General features: G+C 37.5%; 1 protein-coding gene across 3 annotated transcripts; it reads left to right on the top strand.

Moving 5' to 3' along the window:
- The first annotated feature begins 896 nt into the window (after positions 1-896).
- LOC121324307 (tyrosine-protein phosphatase non-receptor type 21-like) lies at positions 897-18522 on the top strand. 3 transcript variants are annotated; one of them, XM_041266014.1, is made up of 20 exons: positions 897-1073; positions 2282-2578; positions 3361-3530; positions 4267-4364; positions 5997-6064; positions 6625-6695; positions 7043-7130; positions 7411-7499; positions 8850-8937; positions 9249-9328; positions 9410-9514; positions 9742-9802; positions 10193-10274; positions 10980-12442; positions 12709-12849; positions 13987-14205; positions 14554-14682; positions 15017-15251; positions 16160-16320; positions 16609-18522. In XM_041266014.1, exons 2-20 carry the CDS (start codon positions 2399-2401, stop codon positions 16735-16737), a joined length of 3657 nt encoding a protein of 1218 aa, XP_041121948.1. In that variant the 5' UTR covers positions 897-1073; positions 2282-2398; the 3' UTR covers positions 16738-18522. The 3 variants fall into 3 exon arrangements, with proteins under 3 accessions (XP_041121948.1, XP_041121949.1, XP_041121950.1); XM_041266015.1 differs by having other exon boundaries at positions 897-1165; XM_041266016.1 differs by lacking the exon at positions 9410-9514 and having other exon boundaries at positions 898-1073.
- The last annotated feature ends 1944 nt before the right edge of the window (positions 18523-20466 follow it).

Below are 20466 nucleotides of genomic sequence, written 5' to 3'. Positions count from 1 at the left end.
AGGAGATCATACAAGCTTTATATAAATTCCGTTCTTCCAAATTCATTAAACAATAATGGGCAAGGAAAGGATGTTACTAACAGTAATTATTAACAGACGTTTTTTCTCTTTATTTATTTATTTATTTATTTATTTGTATTTATTTGTAGTTATAGTTATTTATATATTCTACAGAGCAAGGAGCGTTAATCAATAGTATAATAAAAATTATGGGGAAAAACAGCCTTATGCACCCCCCCCCCCCCCCCCCCCATAAATAAAAACAAGGCGGCTGCCACAATTTCCCCACAAACATAATTTAACATAAAACTGCAGGTTACACACAGAAAATAACATAGACTCCCTATTCAAAACTGTTAAACCACACAAACAAGTGACAGACATCATCATCATCATAACATATATATATATATATATATATATATATATAGACACACACACACACACACACACACACACAAAGTAATTTGGTAACCTATATTAAGCTTTAAAAAACGATGTTGCAACCTCGTTATTATGTCGCCCCTTTTGAAAATCATGCGGTTAGTGTCTCTACTGTGCGATACATATCACACACCTCTCTGGTGAGCCAGCTGCCCCATTCCCGGCATTCCAGCTGTCTGATGTAATGGGCTCAAACCCATAGGACAGTCTTTGACTATGATTACGCCGCAGCAACAACCTTTTTTTTAACTTAAACCTCACACCTGTGAAATCTCGTATTTGTGTTTTTTTTAATACTAAAACACAAACATACATAACATTTATTTTAAATTAACTATCACCTAATATTAAATGAGACCACTATCAACCTAAAAAAGGTCAACCTCTGCTTAAAAAAAATGTAGTCCCCTCCCTGCGGCAGGATATAGAAACAAGCCTCTTTACCACCGACAGGAAGTGAGGCATGTTTTCGTGATTTCGGTACTCCGAGTGCAGCATGTTGATACTAACAGAGAAAGTAATGTTTTATTAGTTTTTTAAACAGTAAGTCTTGGGTGCGATGTGTTCGGGAGGAGATTAATCGCAGGGTAAAACGAAGTACACTTCTTTGGGGCAGATAATATCAACAGGTAATTCCGGAGAGTAAAGACAAGTGGGACAAGACCTGTGTTTTGGTCAGTCTGGTTGCAAAAGTGGACAGCGAGGCAGATTGGAGACAGCAGTAAGAGTTCATCCTGATTAAACTGTGCTGATAGTGCTTTTTACATGGCATTGCGTGTGTTTTGTCTGTAAAGGTTGTTTTTGTTTTCTGGTTTAAAGCGCTTTTTGGAGTTCACGGTTTACACGGCAGTATTATTTATTTATTTTTGGTAGGTTACTGTTTTCTGAGTTGGCAGGCAAACCTGCACAGCTTTTCGTATGAACAGCTAGCTTTAAAACTGATAGGAAATGGGGGGTATTGTTTACTGTGTATAGTTATTTATTATTATTTATTTTATTTATTTATTTTTTACAGCAACTAAAATTAGTTTTCAAGTACCGCTGTTTAAAAAAACTGCTTTTTGGAAGTATTGAGTTCTTAAAGTTCATGTACAGTTTTAATGGAACGCAGGTTTACTATACTACACTATATGCGCGAAATAACCTATGCGATTTTAGCTGCCCGTGTCAAACCATAAGCAGCTCGTCTGTGGCTGAGTGTTCTGTGTTCAGAATTTGTCTTTGTTTTGCTAATCTTGTGATGGTGTCTGCAGTCTGCTGCTTTATATGACTTGGGAGTGATCAGAACAAGTCGAAAGGTCAACAAACAAAAAAACATGCGTGATAATGTATGTTTGATTTGAATTACTGTTTGATGTACTAGCAATTCATTTGAGATTGTATTTTTTCAGGACACATTAATAGATATGTTCATTGTGGTTTATGCTGTGGTGCACATTTAGGTAAAGTCAATGTTGTGCGTAAGAATATATGTAAGGAATCTTAATTATTCTTCTGAAATTTCAAGGATGTAACAAATGTTTACTTTACATTCCAGATAAACTAAATCATATGTGTTTGATAATTTCTAAAAGCCAAATGCAGACCTTAATGAAAGGGCCACTTTGTTTTGTTTCAGCTGCTCCTGTGGTGGTGTGAATTGGTTGCAGATTTAGTCACATCTAAAATAGTAGCTAGACTTGGCACAGTTGCTCTGGTTTGACCAAATTCCTCCTAGCTTGCACATTATGCGAACAGAAAAACACAGTAGGGTTCCTTTTTTAAAAATAAAAAAAGTTTCTAGGGTTGCATAAATTGTTGTGAATAACACTTGCTTTTCTCATCTTCTGTTTTACAGGATCACATGCATCCAGTATGTAGATGTCTAAATCAGCAATCACTTCTTGTTGCTGGTCATTTTAATAAAAGGACACACATCATCAGCTGAAGGGCTGTTTTTAGTGGGCTGTGAACCATGCCCTTGCCATTTGGATTAAAATTAAAGAGAACTCGAAGGTATACTGTTTCGAGCAAGAGCTGCCTAGTCACACGAATTCAGCTGCTGAACAATGAATTTGTGGAGTTTACACTTTCCGTGGAGAGCCCCGGACAGGAGTGTTTGGAAGCTGTGGCACAAAGACTGGAATTGCGGGAGGTAAGGGCTTTCCCTGTCTGTGTGGAACCAATAATTGGGATGAGGTCAAAGAAAAACATGACTGACATTACAGTCGGGGGTGTGAATTTTGAATGAAACCATATTTGAATACTTGAATGCTACAATCCAGTGGAAAATTGTTGGGTAGGCGAGGGCGAGTGATTTACACAGTAACTAAAACTATTTCAGGTCAGGTTTTTTTTTTTTTTTTTGGACAGTGTAGAAAATGAGTATTGCATGTATTTTATACATCAAGAAACTAATATAGAGCAAGGAAATCATAGGACTCTGAGTTTTTTTCTATTTTGGCTCAGTCTCCTTATTTAATTATAAAAGGTTTTCATGTACATTCCCTGCCAGTTCTCGCCCACCTCAACCATTAAAAAGGCATTATGCATCAAAGAATAGAATACTCCAGTAATCGCATCTGATTCAAATGACTATACTACGTGGATGAGCCATGAATTTGCTGTGCAGAAGCCAACGAATATATGCACTAGATAAACAAGTTTATACAGCAATAGCTGCAAGAATTGGCATACAGTACATGTGTGTAAAAGGTATTGTTTTACGTCAGGAAAAAAGTATATTCGGCTTAGCTGGACCACACAGATCTAACACTCCTGATAATTTAAAATAAGTAAGTTGTTTTTTTTTTTTTTTTAGGTTTGAGTTTTTGTGATTTATCAGGTTCAGTAAAACCAGCTGTCTGGCTCATAGTTTTGCATGCTTTAGGAGTTGCATCAAAACAAAGCCTGAAGAGTTGTTTATTTTTCCTACAGATGACATATTTCAGTATCTGGTATTTGAATAAACAGAATCAACAAAGATGGGTGGACTTGGAAAAACCTTTGAAAAAACAACTCGACAAGTATGGTGTGGAGCCTACAGTTTACTTTGGGGTTGTGTTCTATGTGCCAAGTGTGTCACAGTTTCAGCAGGAGATCACAAGGTAAGTTATCTGCAGTACCATGGGGCCTGTTTTTAATAGTCAACAAGTGATTTACATGTCATTGCCTTTAAATTTGTAAATCCACAATAACAACCTCTTCCCACTTTATTCCTATTATACAGCATAACTTATTGACAAAAAACAGCCCTGTATCGTAATGCCCGTTTTGTTATATTTAGTTTTAGTGAAGAAACAGGATCGCGTCCACGTTCTTTAATTTTAAAGAGGAATGTGTTTACAATCTGTCCTGCTGCGCTGAAAACCTGTTCGCTGCAGACTAACGTTCCTGAGATGCTTAACACGTCTCTGGCAAAGGGGCTACTTTTGGAAAGCAAGCTTTGCTGTTTTTTCACCGTTAATTTGTGTAGTGGAATAAAATACAATTAGCTTACTTTTTATTTTAAACAGTGTGTGAATGTGCATAGTGAAAGGTCAAGCAAGCAGTTGGTGATCAAACGATACAATGGATCGATGCATCACCCCAGCCTCATGGATTATCTTTATTTTCACTTTTTTTTTTTTTAAGACTGTTTCAAATATCTCCTGACTGATGTGTAGCTTGTGTGCTTCGATGTGTAACGATTCAATATTTTGTGGTGATGAAACAGTTTGGCATCTTAAATCATGTGTTTATCTGACCCACACACCTGCTCCTTTTTTATGAATTCATAAATACAAAAAAAGAGGTGATATTGTAATTACACATCACAACAAAATGTTAGCTTTGTTTCCTTAGGTACCAGTATTACCTTCAGTTGAAAAAGGATGTCCTAGAGGGACGCATACCCTGCACAATGGAACAAGCCTTGCATTTAGCTGGTTTAGCTGTTCAAGGTAAGGTTCACAACATGCTGAACTCTTCAGATAGTTCAGCCATTTGTTCTGGGTTTTATTTTTGTTTTTTTGTTTACATTTTGCTTTCAGATATTCTGACGTGATACAGTTGGTCATAATGATCTGTAACAGACACTTTTAGGATGAAAAATTCCACACCTTGCTCTGCTTTCATATCTCAGACTATTTGAGTTGTATACAGGGATGCTTTATTTGGGGTATGCTCACACATGCTGTAAGTTGTCTAGCTGAAGGAGGCGCTGAAGTTTCATTTTAATAATGTTAGAATTTTTTAATATAATTTAGTTTTGTAGTAGCGTGGGTGAAAAGAATGATGCATTTCCATGTGGTGATTTTTTAAATTTTATTAATTTATTATTCTTTTTTATCTCGTTAGTAGCTACCATGACAAAATTTAAATAAAAGCAGGTATGCATTAGAACAGAGTAAGGTGACATACACCAGTAAGCAAACGTTTTCATTTTTGGACCAAACTTTTTGAAAAACATGTTCAGCATCTGGAAGAGCCACATTTCATGCCAAGCCTCTGAGCTACTTATCTAAAGAAAGACTAAAGCAAATACTGCTGTCGGGCTTTCAGATATTTAAAGAACAAGCTCCGTAATTAAGTAGAAATTAGTGTAAAAACAAAGCATGTAGTAAAATTAGACTTGACAGATTTGAAGAGTTGTTGTCTGTCTGTGTTGTTGTGTTTTTTTGGATTTTTTTTTTAAACCAGTGAAGTGTTAGCAGCTTTAAAAGTGGCATGGAGATTCAAGGCTTTACATTTCTGAAAGTGTTTGCTTAGGAAAAGAATTTCAAAGCTGCCGGCAAAATATCTGGCAGAGAACTTGCTGGATCTACAGCAACATTGCAGAGGGACTGAGATCACCGACTGTTGCATTATTGCTGCTAGCTTGTATCATATGTTGCGTGAAGAGTACTGGTGATTTATACAATCCAGGGCTCTGTTTTAACCCTAAAAACCTGTTTTTAGTAAGCTTGTGCTGCCCTCGAAGACACTATCTATTTTTATTTACTGTTGGTGCCAGTCATGACTTGGTTCAGTACAGTATGGAGTTATACAAATAGCTTGGGTAGTCAGCATAGCTGTTGGGATTGATTACATGGCTGTTTGCACTGGACCTTTTAAAATGCACCGCATTGATCCATTCAGAGTCTGTAGACTGGAACTTACTGCCCTGTTTGACTGCCATATTTACATGTGCGTTTGTTTTTTTGGTAACAGGGTTTGGAGGTAGTGTCTGTAATCAAAATGCTTGCCCTGTTGTGAATGAAGAGCAAAAACAAAAGGTTTCAAAGCTTATATGGTTGAAGTTTTCCTGTTCTGTTTGTTGTTTAATTGTGTTGGACATCTTCTTTTCATTTATTTATTTATTTATTTGTTTGTTTTGGGGTAATATTGCCTCACTGTTAAAATAAATAAACTAATATAAATAAATAAGGTGGGAACAGTTGTTATTTTTTATTTATTTTATAAGTTATTATCACAGTGATTGAGAGGATTAAAGTTTCACGACTTCTGTTTTTTGTCAATTTGAGCATAGCAAGTGAGTTACTAATCAGTAAAGACTGAAATACAGGACTAACATGTTTTCATTTTTCTTACAGCTGATTTTGGTGACTTTGATCAGTATGAATCCCAGGACTTTCTTCAGAAATTTGTCTTGTTTCCAATTGTAAGTTTTTTTTTCCCAAATTCAAGTTTTAATGATTTATTTTCAGTGCTTATGAGGAGTCTGGTTATAAAATATTTTCTTTTCTTTAAAAAAAAAAAAAAAAAAAAAATAGTAGTAATGATTAATTCTAACTATTTTCATTTTCCTTGTTGGTTAATTTGATATCTGCTATGTTATTAAATCTTGTACAGTAGCACACGTAGATAAAATATAAACTACATGCCTGTAAAATAACTAATAAACCCACTTTTCATTTACTTTGCACACATAACCTATTATCAGTTTTGTTGAAAAGCAGTAGCTTTTAAGATTTTAATGTCAGAGTAAGGTTAGAACATTAAAAATGATCAAAGTCCTTGTTAAATAAAAATGAAAACTCTTCCTAGTCACTTTCTGGATTAAAAATCGGGATCACAGATGTACTTTAATGACACTTCCGTTTAGTCACTCCCACTTCCAATGACATAATCGAAGTACTAGGATTTGTAAGAGTAAAGGGTTTTCTGCACACCCCTACTATAAAATTTAAACATTGTCTTGTGCTGTATTTCTCCTGAAAGGACTGGATACAGGATGAACGAATGCTTGAAGAGACAACACAAAAAGTCGCCTTATTGCACCAAAAATACAAGTAAGACTTTTAGTTCCATAACAGTTAAAGCTGTGTGGTATAGCTGGCTCTGTAATTGCCAGTTAGGAAGGGATAATGGTAGGTTGTCTATTGGGTGATAGCAGTTTTGAATAGTCATGATTCATTTCTAGTACTCGAATGACTGCCACAAACCCTTCAGTTTATTCACACGCAAGACGTAATATATTAGAAACTATTGCATTTAGAGTACTGTGATAGATTTGGCACACTCTCCATAAGGGTGGTGATACTATCGTGATGATAGATTTAATACACCTAAGCCTTAAATATGTATTATATGAAATGTAATAAATATTAAATATGTTTATTTATGTATGTATTTGTAGAGGTCTTCTGGCCCCAGAAGCTGAGATGCTATATATGCAAGAAGTGGAGAAAATGGATGGCTATGGTCAGGAAAGTTACCAGGCAAAGGTAAGAGTCAAATCTTAAATCTTAATTTCTTTCTAGCAGTGCTGGCAAAGGTTATCTTCTGTGTGAATATGAAGGTATATAGTGGCTGTCCCTGCCAAAAAAAAATCATCTGAGGATATATTTTACTGCTCTTAACAGTGACAACGATACTTCAAATAAACACAAATGAACACCTTGTTGTTGTTGTTAAGCTTATTTCTAAGATTACAATACATATATGATGTGGCTGCTTCTCATTATTTGTTTTATTTTTGTATCCATTTCTGTGTTCCTTGTCCAGGACAGCCAAGGCGCTGATATAACTATTGGTGCGTGTTTGGATGGAATCTTTGTGAGGCACAAAAGTGGCAGACCTCCTGTTATATTTGGGTAAAGAATGAAAATCCTACTGCAACCCTCTATAGGATTCAGCGGTTACAGATAATGGATGGATGGATGGATGATTGATTGAAAATCCTTAAAGGGGAACTGTACTGCAAATGAATATATAAACATTTCAATAACTAAAGCTTTTGACGCATTTTCAGTCTCACCTTGAGCAGTATATCGCATTAAAAACCCGAATTAGCGTTGAATGTATTGGAGCTGTCTTCCGTCACGCTTTGTGTGCCGTCCTGTCGTTGACTCGCTCTATAGTCACACATAGTATTCTACTGAGCGTATGCCTCGTTCCTCTATTATGTAACCATTGTTTTGTTATGGCTGCCCTTTGTTGGTTTAAAGGCTTAGGCACACAAAAATACTTTTTGTTATTGTTTTTCCTTTTGTTATTTTTGCATCCGAACGCTTTGCATTCCGTCATAATTCACCTGTGTGTCAACAATGTGACGTATCGGCGACGGCCTGCATTTCCAGCTGACCCAGAAAGCTGACAAGAAAATTGAAATGCTGGCCAAACGCATTACCCTAACAAAATTGGCACAGCGAGACTGGGTTGTTATGTATACAGAGCATTTAGAGAGCCTTGCTATTTTGAGTACAATTCCCCTTTAACATAGCTGCTGGAATCTCAGGAGCTAATTGTCTGTCCTTTTTCTCGAAGTAGTAGAACTAATATGATTGGGTGTCGGTGGCCGTATTGCTGTCTAATTGCATTCTGATTGGTTGCCACTGTGCTGCTTGAACCTTCCAATAAAAGAAAATGAGCATTTTAAATAAAACTGGTAAAATGTACAGACATATTTTGTGTTCAGTCTTTTATGAAGAATAACTATCAACTTTTTAGGAGGAATATTTCAGAGTACCTTTGCAGTAGTTGCTTGGCAACCAGCTATATAAAACGTGTTAAACCCAGCTCCATTATGGAAGGTAATAACATCACAGGATCATGTCGTTTGAAAACCAGCAAGCCTTTGTTTAGTAAACCTGAATCGGTATGCCAAAAACTAAAATTAACAAACTTCATCAATTGCCTCATTAAAAATAATCTACGTGGAAATTCTATTATAAAATTTTAGAAAATTGCACCTATGTGATCAGTTATTTCAGTAAGACCAGAGAGATCATAGAAACAAAGTGGGTTTCAGCACACACTGCTAAAGAAACCAAGTTTCTTGAAACCATATATACCCATATATCAAAACACATCTCATTCTCCTTATACATAATATTTACTAACTGTAATAAACACTATTTTATTTTATTTGACAGTGCTTATTTCTTTGTTTATTTTCTACTATTGTTTGTATACTACAATCTGTGATTTGATGCATTTTACAGATGGAATGACATTGCCAATATGTCACATAACAAGTCCTTCTTTGCACTGGAGCTGGTCAACAAGGAAGAAACCGCTCAATTCCAGACAGTGAGTTTTCAGACACATTGTACAGTTTTTTGAAGGTGCTGCAGGGTATTTCATTTTCCTGAGTGTTCATTTTCACTTGTGTGAATAACTCGCAGGAAGTCTAGGCGGGAAGTGTCAGTTTGATCCCCCACTGCTGAGTTAATAATACTTGTGCGCAAGGCAAGGCAGCCCACACACAATTACATTTGTGAGCCACTGCAAGCAGCTGAAAATCAGCACTTCAAAAATAAAAGTAAGAACACCTGGCTGAAGATCTGCCTTTTGTTTAATTTGCATAATTTCAAATGGGTTTTTCTTTTATGTTTCTCTAGGAAGATCTGGAAACTGCCAAATACATTTGGAGGATGTGTGTCGCTCGGCACAAATTCTACAGAATTAACAAAAGCAGCCTGTAAGTATTTGTCGGAATCCTGGTTTCTCTGCAATTTCAGTTGTCAGCTGCCTAATTTCTGTCAGTTTCCTGTATCTCTAGAGAGCCGTCTGAATCGGCACCTGCTGAGGGCTCCCAGAAGTCTTTGCTTACTCTTTCCTTTCCTCGCTTTCCATTGCTTTCTCGTCCTTCTCTGCCTAGCAAAGGGTGAGCAAAACAACTTTTAATACCTGTCACCTTTTTTTCTTTTTTCTTTCGTTACTTTATTAAATTTTATTTTCAATGTTTAACATTATACGAGATGTGGCATTTTCAACTTGTGAGTTACAGGTATTCAAAAACAGGATTGCCGTATGTCAAAAACTGAATGTTATCCACAGATGTAAATGAACCCTGTCAGATAAGATTAAAGTGCACAATCTTGTGTTCCACAGGCAGACTCAGACTGCTGCTGTTAATCCAGTCAGAAGAAGATCCTCTACAAGACTGTCTCTGGTGTGTACAATTTAAATTATTGTATTAGTGGTTATATTCGTTAGACCTTATGTATCCTCAAGCATAATTTCATTAAATGTTTTACTTTAAATGTATAATGATGACCTCATCAATTAATTGACATTTGATTGAGTAGTTGTAAGCAGTGCAAGTGTGTGCATTAGCACAGCTCATTCATTCTATAGAAATTGCTCTATACCCAGAGTCATGATGATATTGATGTAGGTCATTCCTTTTTGGGGGCCGCCAAATAAACAACAATTTTGACTAAATCTTGACACAATTGCATTGGCACGTTTTCATCAAAATAAGTAATAGTTCTGAAATCTCCAGTGATAGAATTGAAAGGAAATAACATTTGTATGTCTTTCTGTTTTGGTTTTGTTTTAGCCAAAACCTCAGCCATACATGATGCCTCCACCTCAGCTGCATTACAATGGACACTATACTGAACAGTACACATCTTCACAAGGTACACAATACATACATTACTCTTCAGGGAAACCTGTGAACGCAGATAGACGCTGATAATTCAGTAGAAGTTTAAAAAGCCTAATTCGGAGTGTTTTGAGAAATTGCGTTGGCTCGCTGAAATATGTGGGGGAGATTAAAGCAACAGAGTCCCATTACCATTTCAGTTATATACAAAAGCATAATTCATTGGTGTCTCTTTACTACATTCTTCCACAGCTTATCCTTTTGAACTGTACATCTCTGTCCTTCCTTTTTTCTGAATTACATTTTTGTATTTGGATGTCCTTTTACAGGAATTTTACTAGAGCTGATATTTTCAGCATCTGCTGATAAAGTAACATCCTAAAAACGTGGGACAACTGTCAGCAGCTGAACTGTGTTAGATTTATTGTTTAATACTAGTTTTAATTTTTTTTTTCTTTTAAACATAATTTCCCACAAAGTAGAACCGGTTGCTTAGCATTGCAAATGTGCTATAAGCTGCTGAAATGTTCTTTAAAAGCTACAACTTTTTTATTCAGATTAGGGATATGTACTTCTGTTTGGGCTGACATTAAATTCTGCTCATCCAGTTTAGTCCTTTCTGTAGCTTGTATTGCAGTTTGATGGCTTATCTTTGTCAAGGTTGTTAAATGTGAGCCTTGTAACATTATTTTTAGTTTCTGTTAATGATGTTAACTTTATCTGTTACTTCCCCCCCCAGATAACCTCTATATTAACAATCAGAATGGATATTATTATCACTCTCAGACAAGCTTGGATAGGTCTCCTCATGAGTACAATGGCAGGATCAGAAACGGGAGTGTCTACAGCGCGCATAGCACAAACTCTCTCAATAACCCACAGCACTACATGCAGCCATCTCCCATGTCCTCCAACCCGAGCATCACCGGCAGTGACGTGATGAGACCAGACTACATCCCATCACACCGCCACAGTGCTCTGATCCCTCCTTCATACCGGGCCACACCAGATTATGAAACAGTCATGAGACAGAAAAACAGGGGGATGGTGCAAGCGGATAGACAAAGCCATTCAATGAGGAACCTCAACATAGGCAATTCGTATGCCTACAGCCGGCCTGATCCTTTAGTGTACAGCCAGCCAGAGATCAGGGAGCACGCCCAGTTCAGCTCCCATAATGCCAACCATTACCCTTTCCATCTGAATTACAGCTTCCACAGTCCGTCGCCTTATCCTTACCCCACAGATAGGCGGCAGGTGGTCGGCGCAGTGAGTGTGCCAGAGTTGACCAATGTCCAGCTACAGGCTCAGGACTACCCTGCTCCGAACATCATGAGAACACAGGTGTACCGCCCGCCTCCACCGTACCCACGCCCAGCAAATAGCACCCCTGACCTCTCGAGGCACCTTTACGTGAGCAGCAGCAACCCAGACCTCATCACACGCCGGATCCACCATTCAGTTCAGACGTTCCAGGAGGACAGCCTGCCAGTGGCACATTCCCTGCAAGAGGTGAGTGAGCCCCTGTTCACCACCAGGCACCCCCACGTGCAGAAGCGAAACAGCATAGAGATAGCTGCACTGGCATTGGGCTTTGAGAACATGAGGGTCAAAGAGAGAACCATGTCGGCATCTGCTGCCGAGGCTCCTCCCAGGGTGACTGCTTCAGGCTCCCAGCTTAAAGTGTTCCTGGAGAGAACGAAGGCAGAGGAAAGTCCCAGCAGAGAAGACGTGAGTTACGGCCACAAGAAATCTCTCTCTGATGCAACTATGCTGGTCCATAGTAGCGAGGAGGAAGAGGAAACTGAAGAAGAAAACAGCAGATGCACACCGCAGTACCGAGACTCTGCTGGCGGTTCCGAGCCGCATGTTGGCATTCTGGGCCAGGATCCAAATGATCCCCTCCCGAGCTATCCATATGAATCTGTGCCGTGTCACCCCAGTCACCATGTCTATATGCCACAAACACTTATTGGAGAGCCTGAAAAGGAGAAGATGTGTGGAAAAGGGGACCCCACATACCTTGCTGTTGAAGGAAGAGTCCATAGAAGAAGGGAAGGCATTCTAGTGCCTTCAGTGTCTGAGTCGGACCTCAGTGTTTCTGCAAGACCGAGGGCGAGACAAGACTCTTTTAAAAAAAGGCCGGTGTCTGATGTGCAGTCTGGAAAAAGAAACCCCCTCGAGGGTCTGCCTCCCCTGGGCGTGAGTACCTACTATTCTTTCCTGTATAACTATTTGTAGTTTTGTAAGCTACAATACACTTTGCTGTGGTATTTCTATGAAGGTATTTTCTGGGTGTGAAAAGAATCAGATGTGACTGCTGGGATTGCTCATTGCATTCCAGAGTCTTGTTTCTCAGCAAACTAATCACATGGAGGTTCCGTCTCCTGGTTAGCTTTTGTCCAGCTTTCTTTTGTAGGCTGCACACCTTTCTGACCGGTGGTGTTTATTTTTCTTCTGTTTTTAAGGGTTTTAAAAAGGGAAGCAGATCTGATATCAAAAAAATTGGGCCATTGAAGCTGGCAGCATTGAATGGATTAACTCTTTCTAGGATGCCTTTACACGATGAAAGCAAGGATGAGCCTGAAAAGGCATCAGATGATGAAAGGGTATGACTTTGTATTTGAGTTGCCTGTAAACTGAATGAAAGAAGTCTCTTAGTCTGGTTGACAAATGTTTCAGCTGGTGTCTTTTTTCAGTGTCATATTGTAAAGTAGTAATTCTGCCAATGCGGAGTGGGCAGTTCTGTGCCTACCTTTTTAGTAAGTAGTTGAACATTTAATAATTGCTTGTTTATTCAGACCTGGAGAATCGTTCTGTAAATGCTAAACTTAAGTCATACCATACCCTGGGGTGCTTTTAAAAAAATGTAAACATAAAAACACAAATAAAATAATAGTGCAGAAATAGGTGGGACAAAATACAAATCTGTTTGGATGTTGCTGTGATTAACCCTTTGTGGTTCTATGTCGGACCAGGTCCGACATTACAACTTTCCCTTTCCAGTCCGACATCGTCAGAAAGACGTAAAGAACAGGTCTTAAGTTGTTTCTTTTTCTCTGGAAAAAGCAGAGAAAACCTTTCAATGGCCGAGTGAGACTGATAGGAGTCGAATGAAGCCGACAAAAAAGGGCGTATCTGATAGCCCCGTGCACCACAGAGATAACACAGACATAAACAAAGGAGGTAGCTGCTTCTGCATCCAGCACTCAAAGAATAGCATGGACATTTGCAGAGCTTTTTGAGATGTTATAATAACAAAATAATGACATAGATCACATTATTGAGGAGTTTGGTGATAAGGAGAGGATATATCAGTATGCACATCTATAAAGAGGTATGTCAAAAATACAGCAAACAAGGGATGGGGCTTGGCTGGAGATACAGTACTGAGTGTCCTTTTGCGATTCAGTGCCTTTTAAACCTGTTTTACTCTGGGTAAATATTTTACAGTGCATGTAAAATAAACAGTGTATGTGAAAATAAATTGGACCTGACGCACCTGACAAACGCTGAATAAATGGACCGCTAAGGGTTAATATCCTACATAATCTAGTGAAGATAAATTGCATACATTTACAGTATATTGAAGTCAACTAAATTAGTAGTAACTAACTTCATGATGTTGCTACTGATAAATAATACACATACTTTTCAGTTGTGTATAATTGGGTAATGGGGAGTAAGCACACTTATATTAATGATGTTCATATAGTGCCATTTTCTTTTCTTTTATTGTATTTTAGTGCAAGATTCTTGAGGATCGACTGGAACAGGGAATGGTGTTTACTGAATATGAACAGGTTCCTAAGAAGCGAGCAAATGCAGAATGTAGCATTGCTCTGCAGCCAGAAAGTGCAGAGAGGAATCGGTTCCAGGATGTCCTGCCCTATGATGATACCAGGGTGGAGCTTGTACCAACCAAAGAGAACAACACAGGCTATATCAATGCATCCCATATAAAAGTAAGAGAATCACTGGATTATTTAAAGAATGCTGCTTGCAAAACAGTTGATAAGATTCAGAGGCTTCCAAGGGAAGGGATTACCAAACGGCTAGTGGCATCACCAAACTGCAAGTGGCAAATATGTTTTTGCTTATTTAAAATATAATTAGCTTAATTTGTTTGATACATGGTAGTACAGTGATGCCTCTTTTTGTTGCGATCCCAATGTTTTGGAAGAAAACTCCTTAGTGGTTGGGATTCATGTTGTGCAGAGAAGTGTGAAAATTTCACTGCAGTAATAATGGAAGTCTGAGGTGGTTGTTTTTGTTTTTGTGTTTGTAATCGTGTTCCTTTTTCTGGCCCCTAGGTGAATGTGGGTGGACATGAGTGGAGTTACTTAGCCACACAGGGGCCCCTCCAGAACACTTGTCAGGACTTCTGGCAGATGGTGTGGGAACAAGGGGTTGCTATCATAGCAATGGTGACAGCAGAGGAAGTATGTATTCTCATTAAAAAAACAAACAAATAAAAAAGGATTTAGTAAAAACTATATATAATGGTAATTAACAAGATTATATAGTATAATCACAAACCTTGGAACAAATTATTTTGAGTCAAATTGATATATTTATTTTAATTTGGCAATAGAGGGAGCTGTAATTACACTACTTGTATAGAGTGAGCAGTAATTCTGCTACAAATAACAAAAACTATAGTCACTACTTGGCATCCACTGGCAGAGCTGCAGGGAAAGAAATGAAGGCAGTGAGTTGCTTGTTGAGGAAAGGCTGCAGTTGTGATTCTTCAAATGGACTGTTTTTACATTCCAGGAAAGTGGCCGGGAGAAATGTTTCAGATACTGGCCACGGCTTGGATCAAGACACAACACGGTTACCTATGGGAGGTTTAAAATCACCACTCGATTCCGCACAGACTCTGGCTGCTATGCGACTACAGGGCTGAAGATCAAGCATCTGCTGACTGGACAGGAGAGGACAGTCTGGCATCTTCAGTACACTGACTGGCCCGATCACGGCTGTCCAGAGGATTTCAAGGGATTTTTAGGTAATTTATGTGTTTTTTTAAAAGTCGATTTGGGGTGGAGGACACATTCCCCCCAGTGAAACATGGAATGTGGAGGTGTTATGCTAAATTTGGGCCCCCCCTATATAAAAGTATATTAACAAATGTTACTAATATGCATCAAGACAACAAAATAACCATTGGTGTGTATGTATGAGACCACAATTAGTTAATAATGTATTCGAGTTAGGTTCAGGGTTTTCAATAAAGTATTATAAAGTTATAACCGAGTTATGCATAAATATGTAAACATATACATACATGCATATCTATGGTTTAATTATGATAATATATAATATAGCTAGATAGTAATTCAACCATATTTTGTTTTTTTTGTTTTTTTGCTGTAAAGGTATTTAATCACACGCAGATCAATGTAATGTAAAGCATTCAGAGATGATAAATAACAAAAGCAAGAAAAGTATCAACATTAAATATCAATACAAAAGGCACAAATATTGTTGTTTTTACTCTGTTCGCGCTGAATCACGAAACAAAGACGCCACGTGACTCGTTTAGGACTGCAGCGGGGGGCGAGCGATGGTTTGTCAGCATGTGTTACAGAGGGTGCTGTTGAAGACGCTTTCTCTGCTTGAAATGACTGACATTTATCGGAAGAATGGGTTCAGTCGTACCACATTAAAATCAGGATATTTGTATATATAGAATTATCACACAGGCACGCAACACCTAGACAGGTTATATCTTTCATGTCTATTAGAAATACGTTTTCTACAGCAACTCTGCAAAATACCTTTATAATCATCCTGCATATTGGCGGATAATTATAGACTAATTAATGTATGCCATATTATTGAAGTGCTTTCGTATGACGTGTGCAACAAGGGAAAATGTTCCCTTACTAATTGTGGTTGTCTTTTTAACTCCAGCCTACTTGGAAGAAATACAGTCAGTTCGACGGCATACAAACAGCACCACGGACCCTAAAAACACGAACCTACCTGTTGTGATACACTGCAGTGCTGGTGTGGGGAGAACAGGGGTTGTTGTTTTATCTGAAATCATGATCGCCTGTCTGGAACACAATGAGGTTCGTATGTCTTGTACTGCAGGCTAACTTTTAAACCTAGCTTTTAAAGAAGTAGCCAGTACTGCATCTGCAGCGTAAACGCATAGAAAAGTAATTGAAGTGTGAATATTGTATTTCAATGAAATGCCAGGCTTTACTGTGTTAAGGCCATTGCACACGAATCATCCATTACAGAATCAATACATCACTGTAATGAAACAGTTTGTCTCCAGCTACAGTGTAAGATATATTTTCCTTTTGTGACTGTATGTTTTATATTTTGTTTTTTTGTTTTTTTCCTCAACGTAGATGCTGGACATCACCACTGTTCTGGACATGCTGAGACAGCAGCGAATGATGATGGTGCAGACCATTGCACAGTATACCTTTGTTTACAAAGTGCTTATTCAGTTCCTGAAGAATTCCAGACTTATCTAAACAGGTGTTTGCTGAGCCTGAGATCCTGCAGCTATTGAGTTTTCCAATTGGCATTTGCACAATTTGTCATCTCTTTGGTCTACAAAACAGGCAAAATGGAGGGAATTTCCAGCAGCAAGGTACAGTGTGCTTACACACCTGTGTGTAGAACATTGACACTTTTTGCTGCTCAAAATGAGAGTGCTCCTGTCATTAGGAATTGTTACTGAGGAAAACCATGAAACTCTTATTTTTAAACCTTTTTTTTTTGTAACGAATGAAGGACAAATTACAACTTCTACAAAAGTACAATTCAAATCAATGAACCATTTAATGGTCTACTTTTTGACAGTATTATTTTTAAATCTGGGTTTGGGTTTAATTCTCAGAATTTGCTAGCTTAAATCAATATGGCTTTCCATATTAGCAAACCACAATTCTACTGAAATGTTTTTAAAGTACCATATACAAATATTAGTTGCATCCATTACCTTTTTTTTTTTTAAACAGTTTTAAGCTTCTATTCTAAGTGTCTTATAGTTATGATATATTGTGAATGATTGCAGGTTTCAGGTAAGTGTGAAGGATTATGTTGAAGTTCTGATTGGGGAAATTAGTTTGAGTAGCAAGTCTTCATATGTGCTTTCAGTGTGTGTAACATTCTGGATTGGCAGTGAGATTGGCCCTATTAAACTGCATAAAACAGCGGTAGACTTGGCTGTTCAGTATTAGGAAATAATAATGCTACTTATCTCTTGTCATAATCTGTAGGACAGTAGCTCCTAAATGTAGTATCTCCTATACAAGCTAACACCAAAGCCCAGCCTGTGCTATGATCGCAGTGTGTTCAGTTCGACTGGAATCTGTACTGGACACTTTGCTTGGTGATCAGATTGGCAGGCGACCCACTAAAATCGGTTCATCCTTTTTAATAAGCGTTGTGTTTGTAAACCCAGTAAGATTTATCTGTCATAACTAATGTTATGAATGAGGCGTCTTATTCTGGCATTTGTTTAGCAAACTACTTTTTTTCTGTATTGCCTGCAGAGAAATGTATAATCGATCAGCACTAACCAATAAAGAGTGTTTCGCTGGGTTGGTGGTGGGTCTTGGGTTGGAACATCTCATAATGATATGCACTTTATTTTATTTTTGGCACTTCTTACCTATTAGAGGAAGATGTTGCCACTGTTTCTATGCCAAATTCTAAAAGGGGGGCAGAAAACTAAAGCCTCAGTACTACATCAAGAGTCTACTGCTGTTAATTAAAAAAATTTTAACCAGAATTGAATTTGTAAACCTGTAATGAGTTGCTACGATTGCTTGGCCAAGAAAGGTTCTAAGGTGAAGAAACCTTATAAGGTTTAGAGGCAAATTAATGTGAAATTGGATGAAAGAATGTTTGATCGAAGATTTTAACCGTTAAGTTGATTCTACAGTGAAAGGGTAATTTGGTATTTTTAAATGTATAAATTGAGAACCTATTTAACAAAAGAGCCCTGTAAATATACTCTGTATGTGATTTGTTTTCATCTCTGAATAATTTTAACCGGCATAGTTTTTTTTTTTTTTTTTTTTTTTTTAATTGGTAATATCATTTATGTATAAAGCTGTTTACACTACAATTTTCCGTACCTGGTGATATTTATTAATAAAATGTACTAAGACAGCACTACAGTGTAGTGGATTTCAAGAATGTTACTTTCAACACTGCAGTTGGGTTTTTTTTTTGTTGTTTTTTTCTCCATTTTGATTTTATTAAACAAGTGCCTCACTGTATTCGGGAATAAATTGCAGTAAATATTATACAAGTTCCATTTAATTTAGTAATTCTTCCATTCTATATGAAGCAAATTAAACAACTTGAAGGATGATGATAATGTGTAATTAAGGATTATCTGGTTTCTAATGCTCTTTTTATGAATAGCCTAGATTCTAATATAAATCATTGATTCTTAAATTTAACCACGCTTAGATTTTATATATCATTAAAAAAAAGTCTTGCATGATTTTTCTGTTTTGTGAAAAGGAACAGTATATAGTCCCAAGTACAGTAAAAAGCATTTGAAGATAACCCATGCTTCCTGTTTCGTTGCCTGCAAAAGGCCCTTGTTCATGTGTGGCCAGTTCCTCCTGTAGTGTAAGGATTACCGTAGTATAATAGACCATGGTGGTGTAATGAGCACGTTTAAGATGTTCTCACATAGTCTATCAGGTTTGAAAGAGAGATGTAGAGTGAAAAGTGGGGTAGACCACACCGGTTGGGGGACCAGGTAAAGGATGTGGCCTAACAGGTTGGTAACAGGGATACACGAATGATCCTTCACATAGTAAGATTTCGGCTCTGGATGTGTGATGTGGCTTTTTTCATTGAAAACACTGCTTTTAATGTCAAGTGTGCATGGACTTACCATGTCAGAATAAAAATAGAGGCAGAAACGTATGCTTTCACATACTGAAAAGAAAAGATGTTCAAAGTTTGGGTGAGAAGTTCCAGATACACAATGGTGATATTCCGAGTCTTATCTATGGGGTGGTTTGTTTTTCTAGTGTTTGTTTTTTTCGCAGTAGTGGTGGTGCTAGAAGTATACACTGGGTTTATTTTATTTTTTTTATATACACTGTTTCTTTTGTTTTTAAATATTATATTGTTTCACAAGCCAACAGTTGTTTGCCTCAGATTCCCATCTTTTTACAGTGTTCTCTATATTTTATCATGATGCTGTACAATATGTAAAATCAACAGCTTTAATACTGGTAATACCTTTACTTTAATACCTTTTATGTAAAGGAATATATCTGGTTTATTTTCTGCAGTAAATAAATACATATTTCCAATGACAGTCATCAATTTACTTTTTATTGTTTGATTCTAACAAGTGCATTGGTTTTTTTTGCTGGGGGGTGGAGTGCAACGTATTTCAGTAAATGCATTAATACATGGATGGTTTATGCTGACGCTGGTGTGGAGGGTGTGTATGCAAAACTTAACTGCAAAAATAGATAAAAGGTAGGTCTCATCGCGATGCACCTAAAGCTCGTTATCCACCTGTGGTTTTAATTTTGTATGGCCATCACTTCAGCGCCCCCTGCTGTATCTTACAGAATGGAGACAAGCAGGCAGACAAGAATACAGGAATATTATTTGAGCTGTTTGCAGAAACTGGTGTAAGATACATTTTGTTTTAAAGGGGAATACTTGTGGGTTGAATCCAAGCTATTTAAGGACCTTTCTTGGAAGGCTTGGCTGGTACAACGGCACAGTATGGTTTTATGCTGTGCTGTTGGTACTGCTTCAGCTTCGGACTCCCATACGGTAAGAAACAATTGATATTGTTGTGTTACGAGTTTCAAAAGTACTAGCACAACATTTGAAGATTCCTGTTCGTGTATCTTATTAGAAGTCTTCTAGGACAAGGTAGAACCGAAGCGTCTCGTGGTTTGAACACTTTGTGCATAAAAAAAAAAAAAATAAATAAATCTTCACAACAGTAGGAGGCGCTGTAAAATGGGGCAGGTATTTGGAAACCTATTTTCTATTGAAATAAGTCTATGCAGTATTCACTTTCAGTTCACAGCAGGTACTTTGTGAGAAAAGTAGTGAACAATACAGAATTGTTTGAACTAGTTATTTTCACATTTGTGAAATGCATATTTTAAAAATGTTTCAGGTTTTTTTTTTTTTTTTTTTTTTTTTTTTTTTAACAGATGTAAAGTATCAACATTTGTACAGTGGTCACCGTGTGCCGG

The sequence above is a fragment of the Polyodon spathula genome, chromosome 12, assembly GCF_017654505.1.
Source record: "Polyodon spathula isolate WHYD16114869_AA chromosome 12, ASM1765450v1, whole genome shotgun sequence".
In the NCBI taxonomy this organism is placed as follows: Eukaryota; Metazoa; Chordata; class Actinopteri; order Acipenseriformes; family Polyodontidae; genus Polyodon; species Polyodon spathula.
This window is presented reverse-complemented; position numbering and strand designations above follow the sequence as displayed.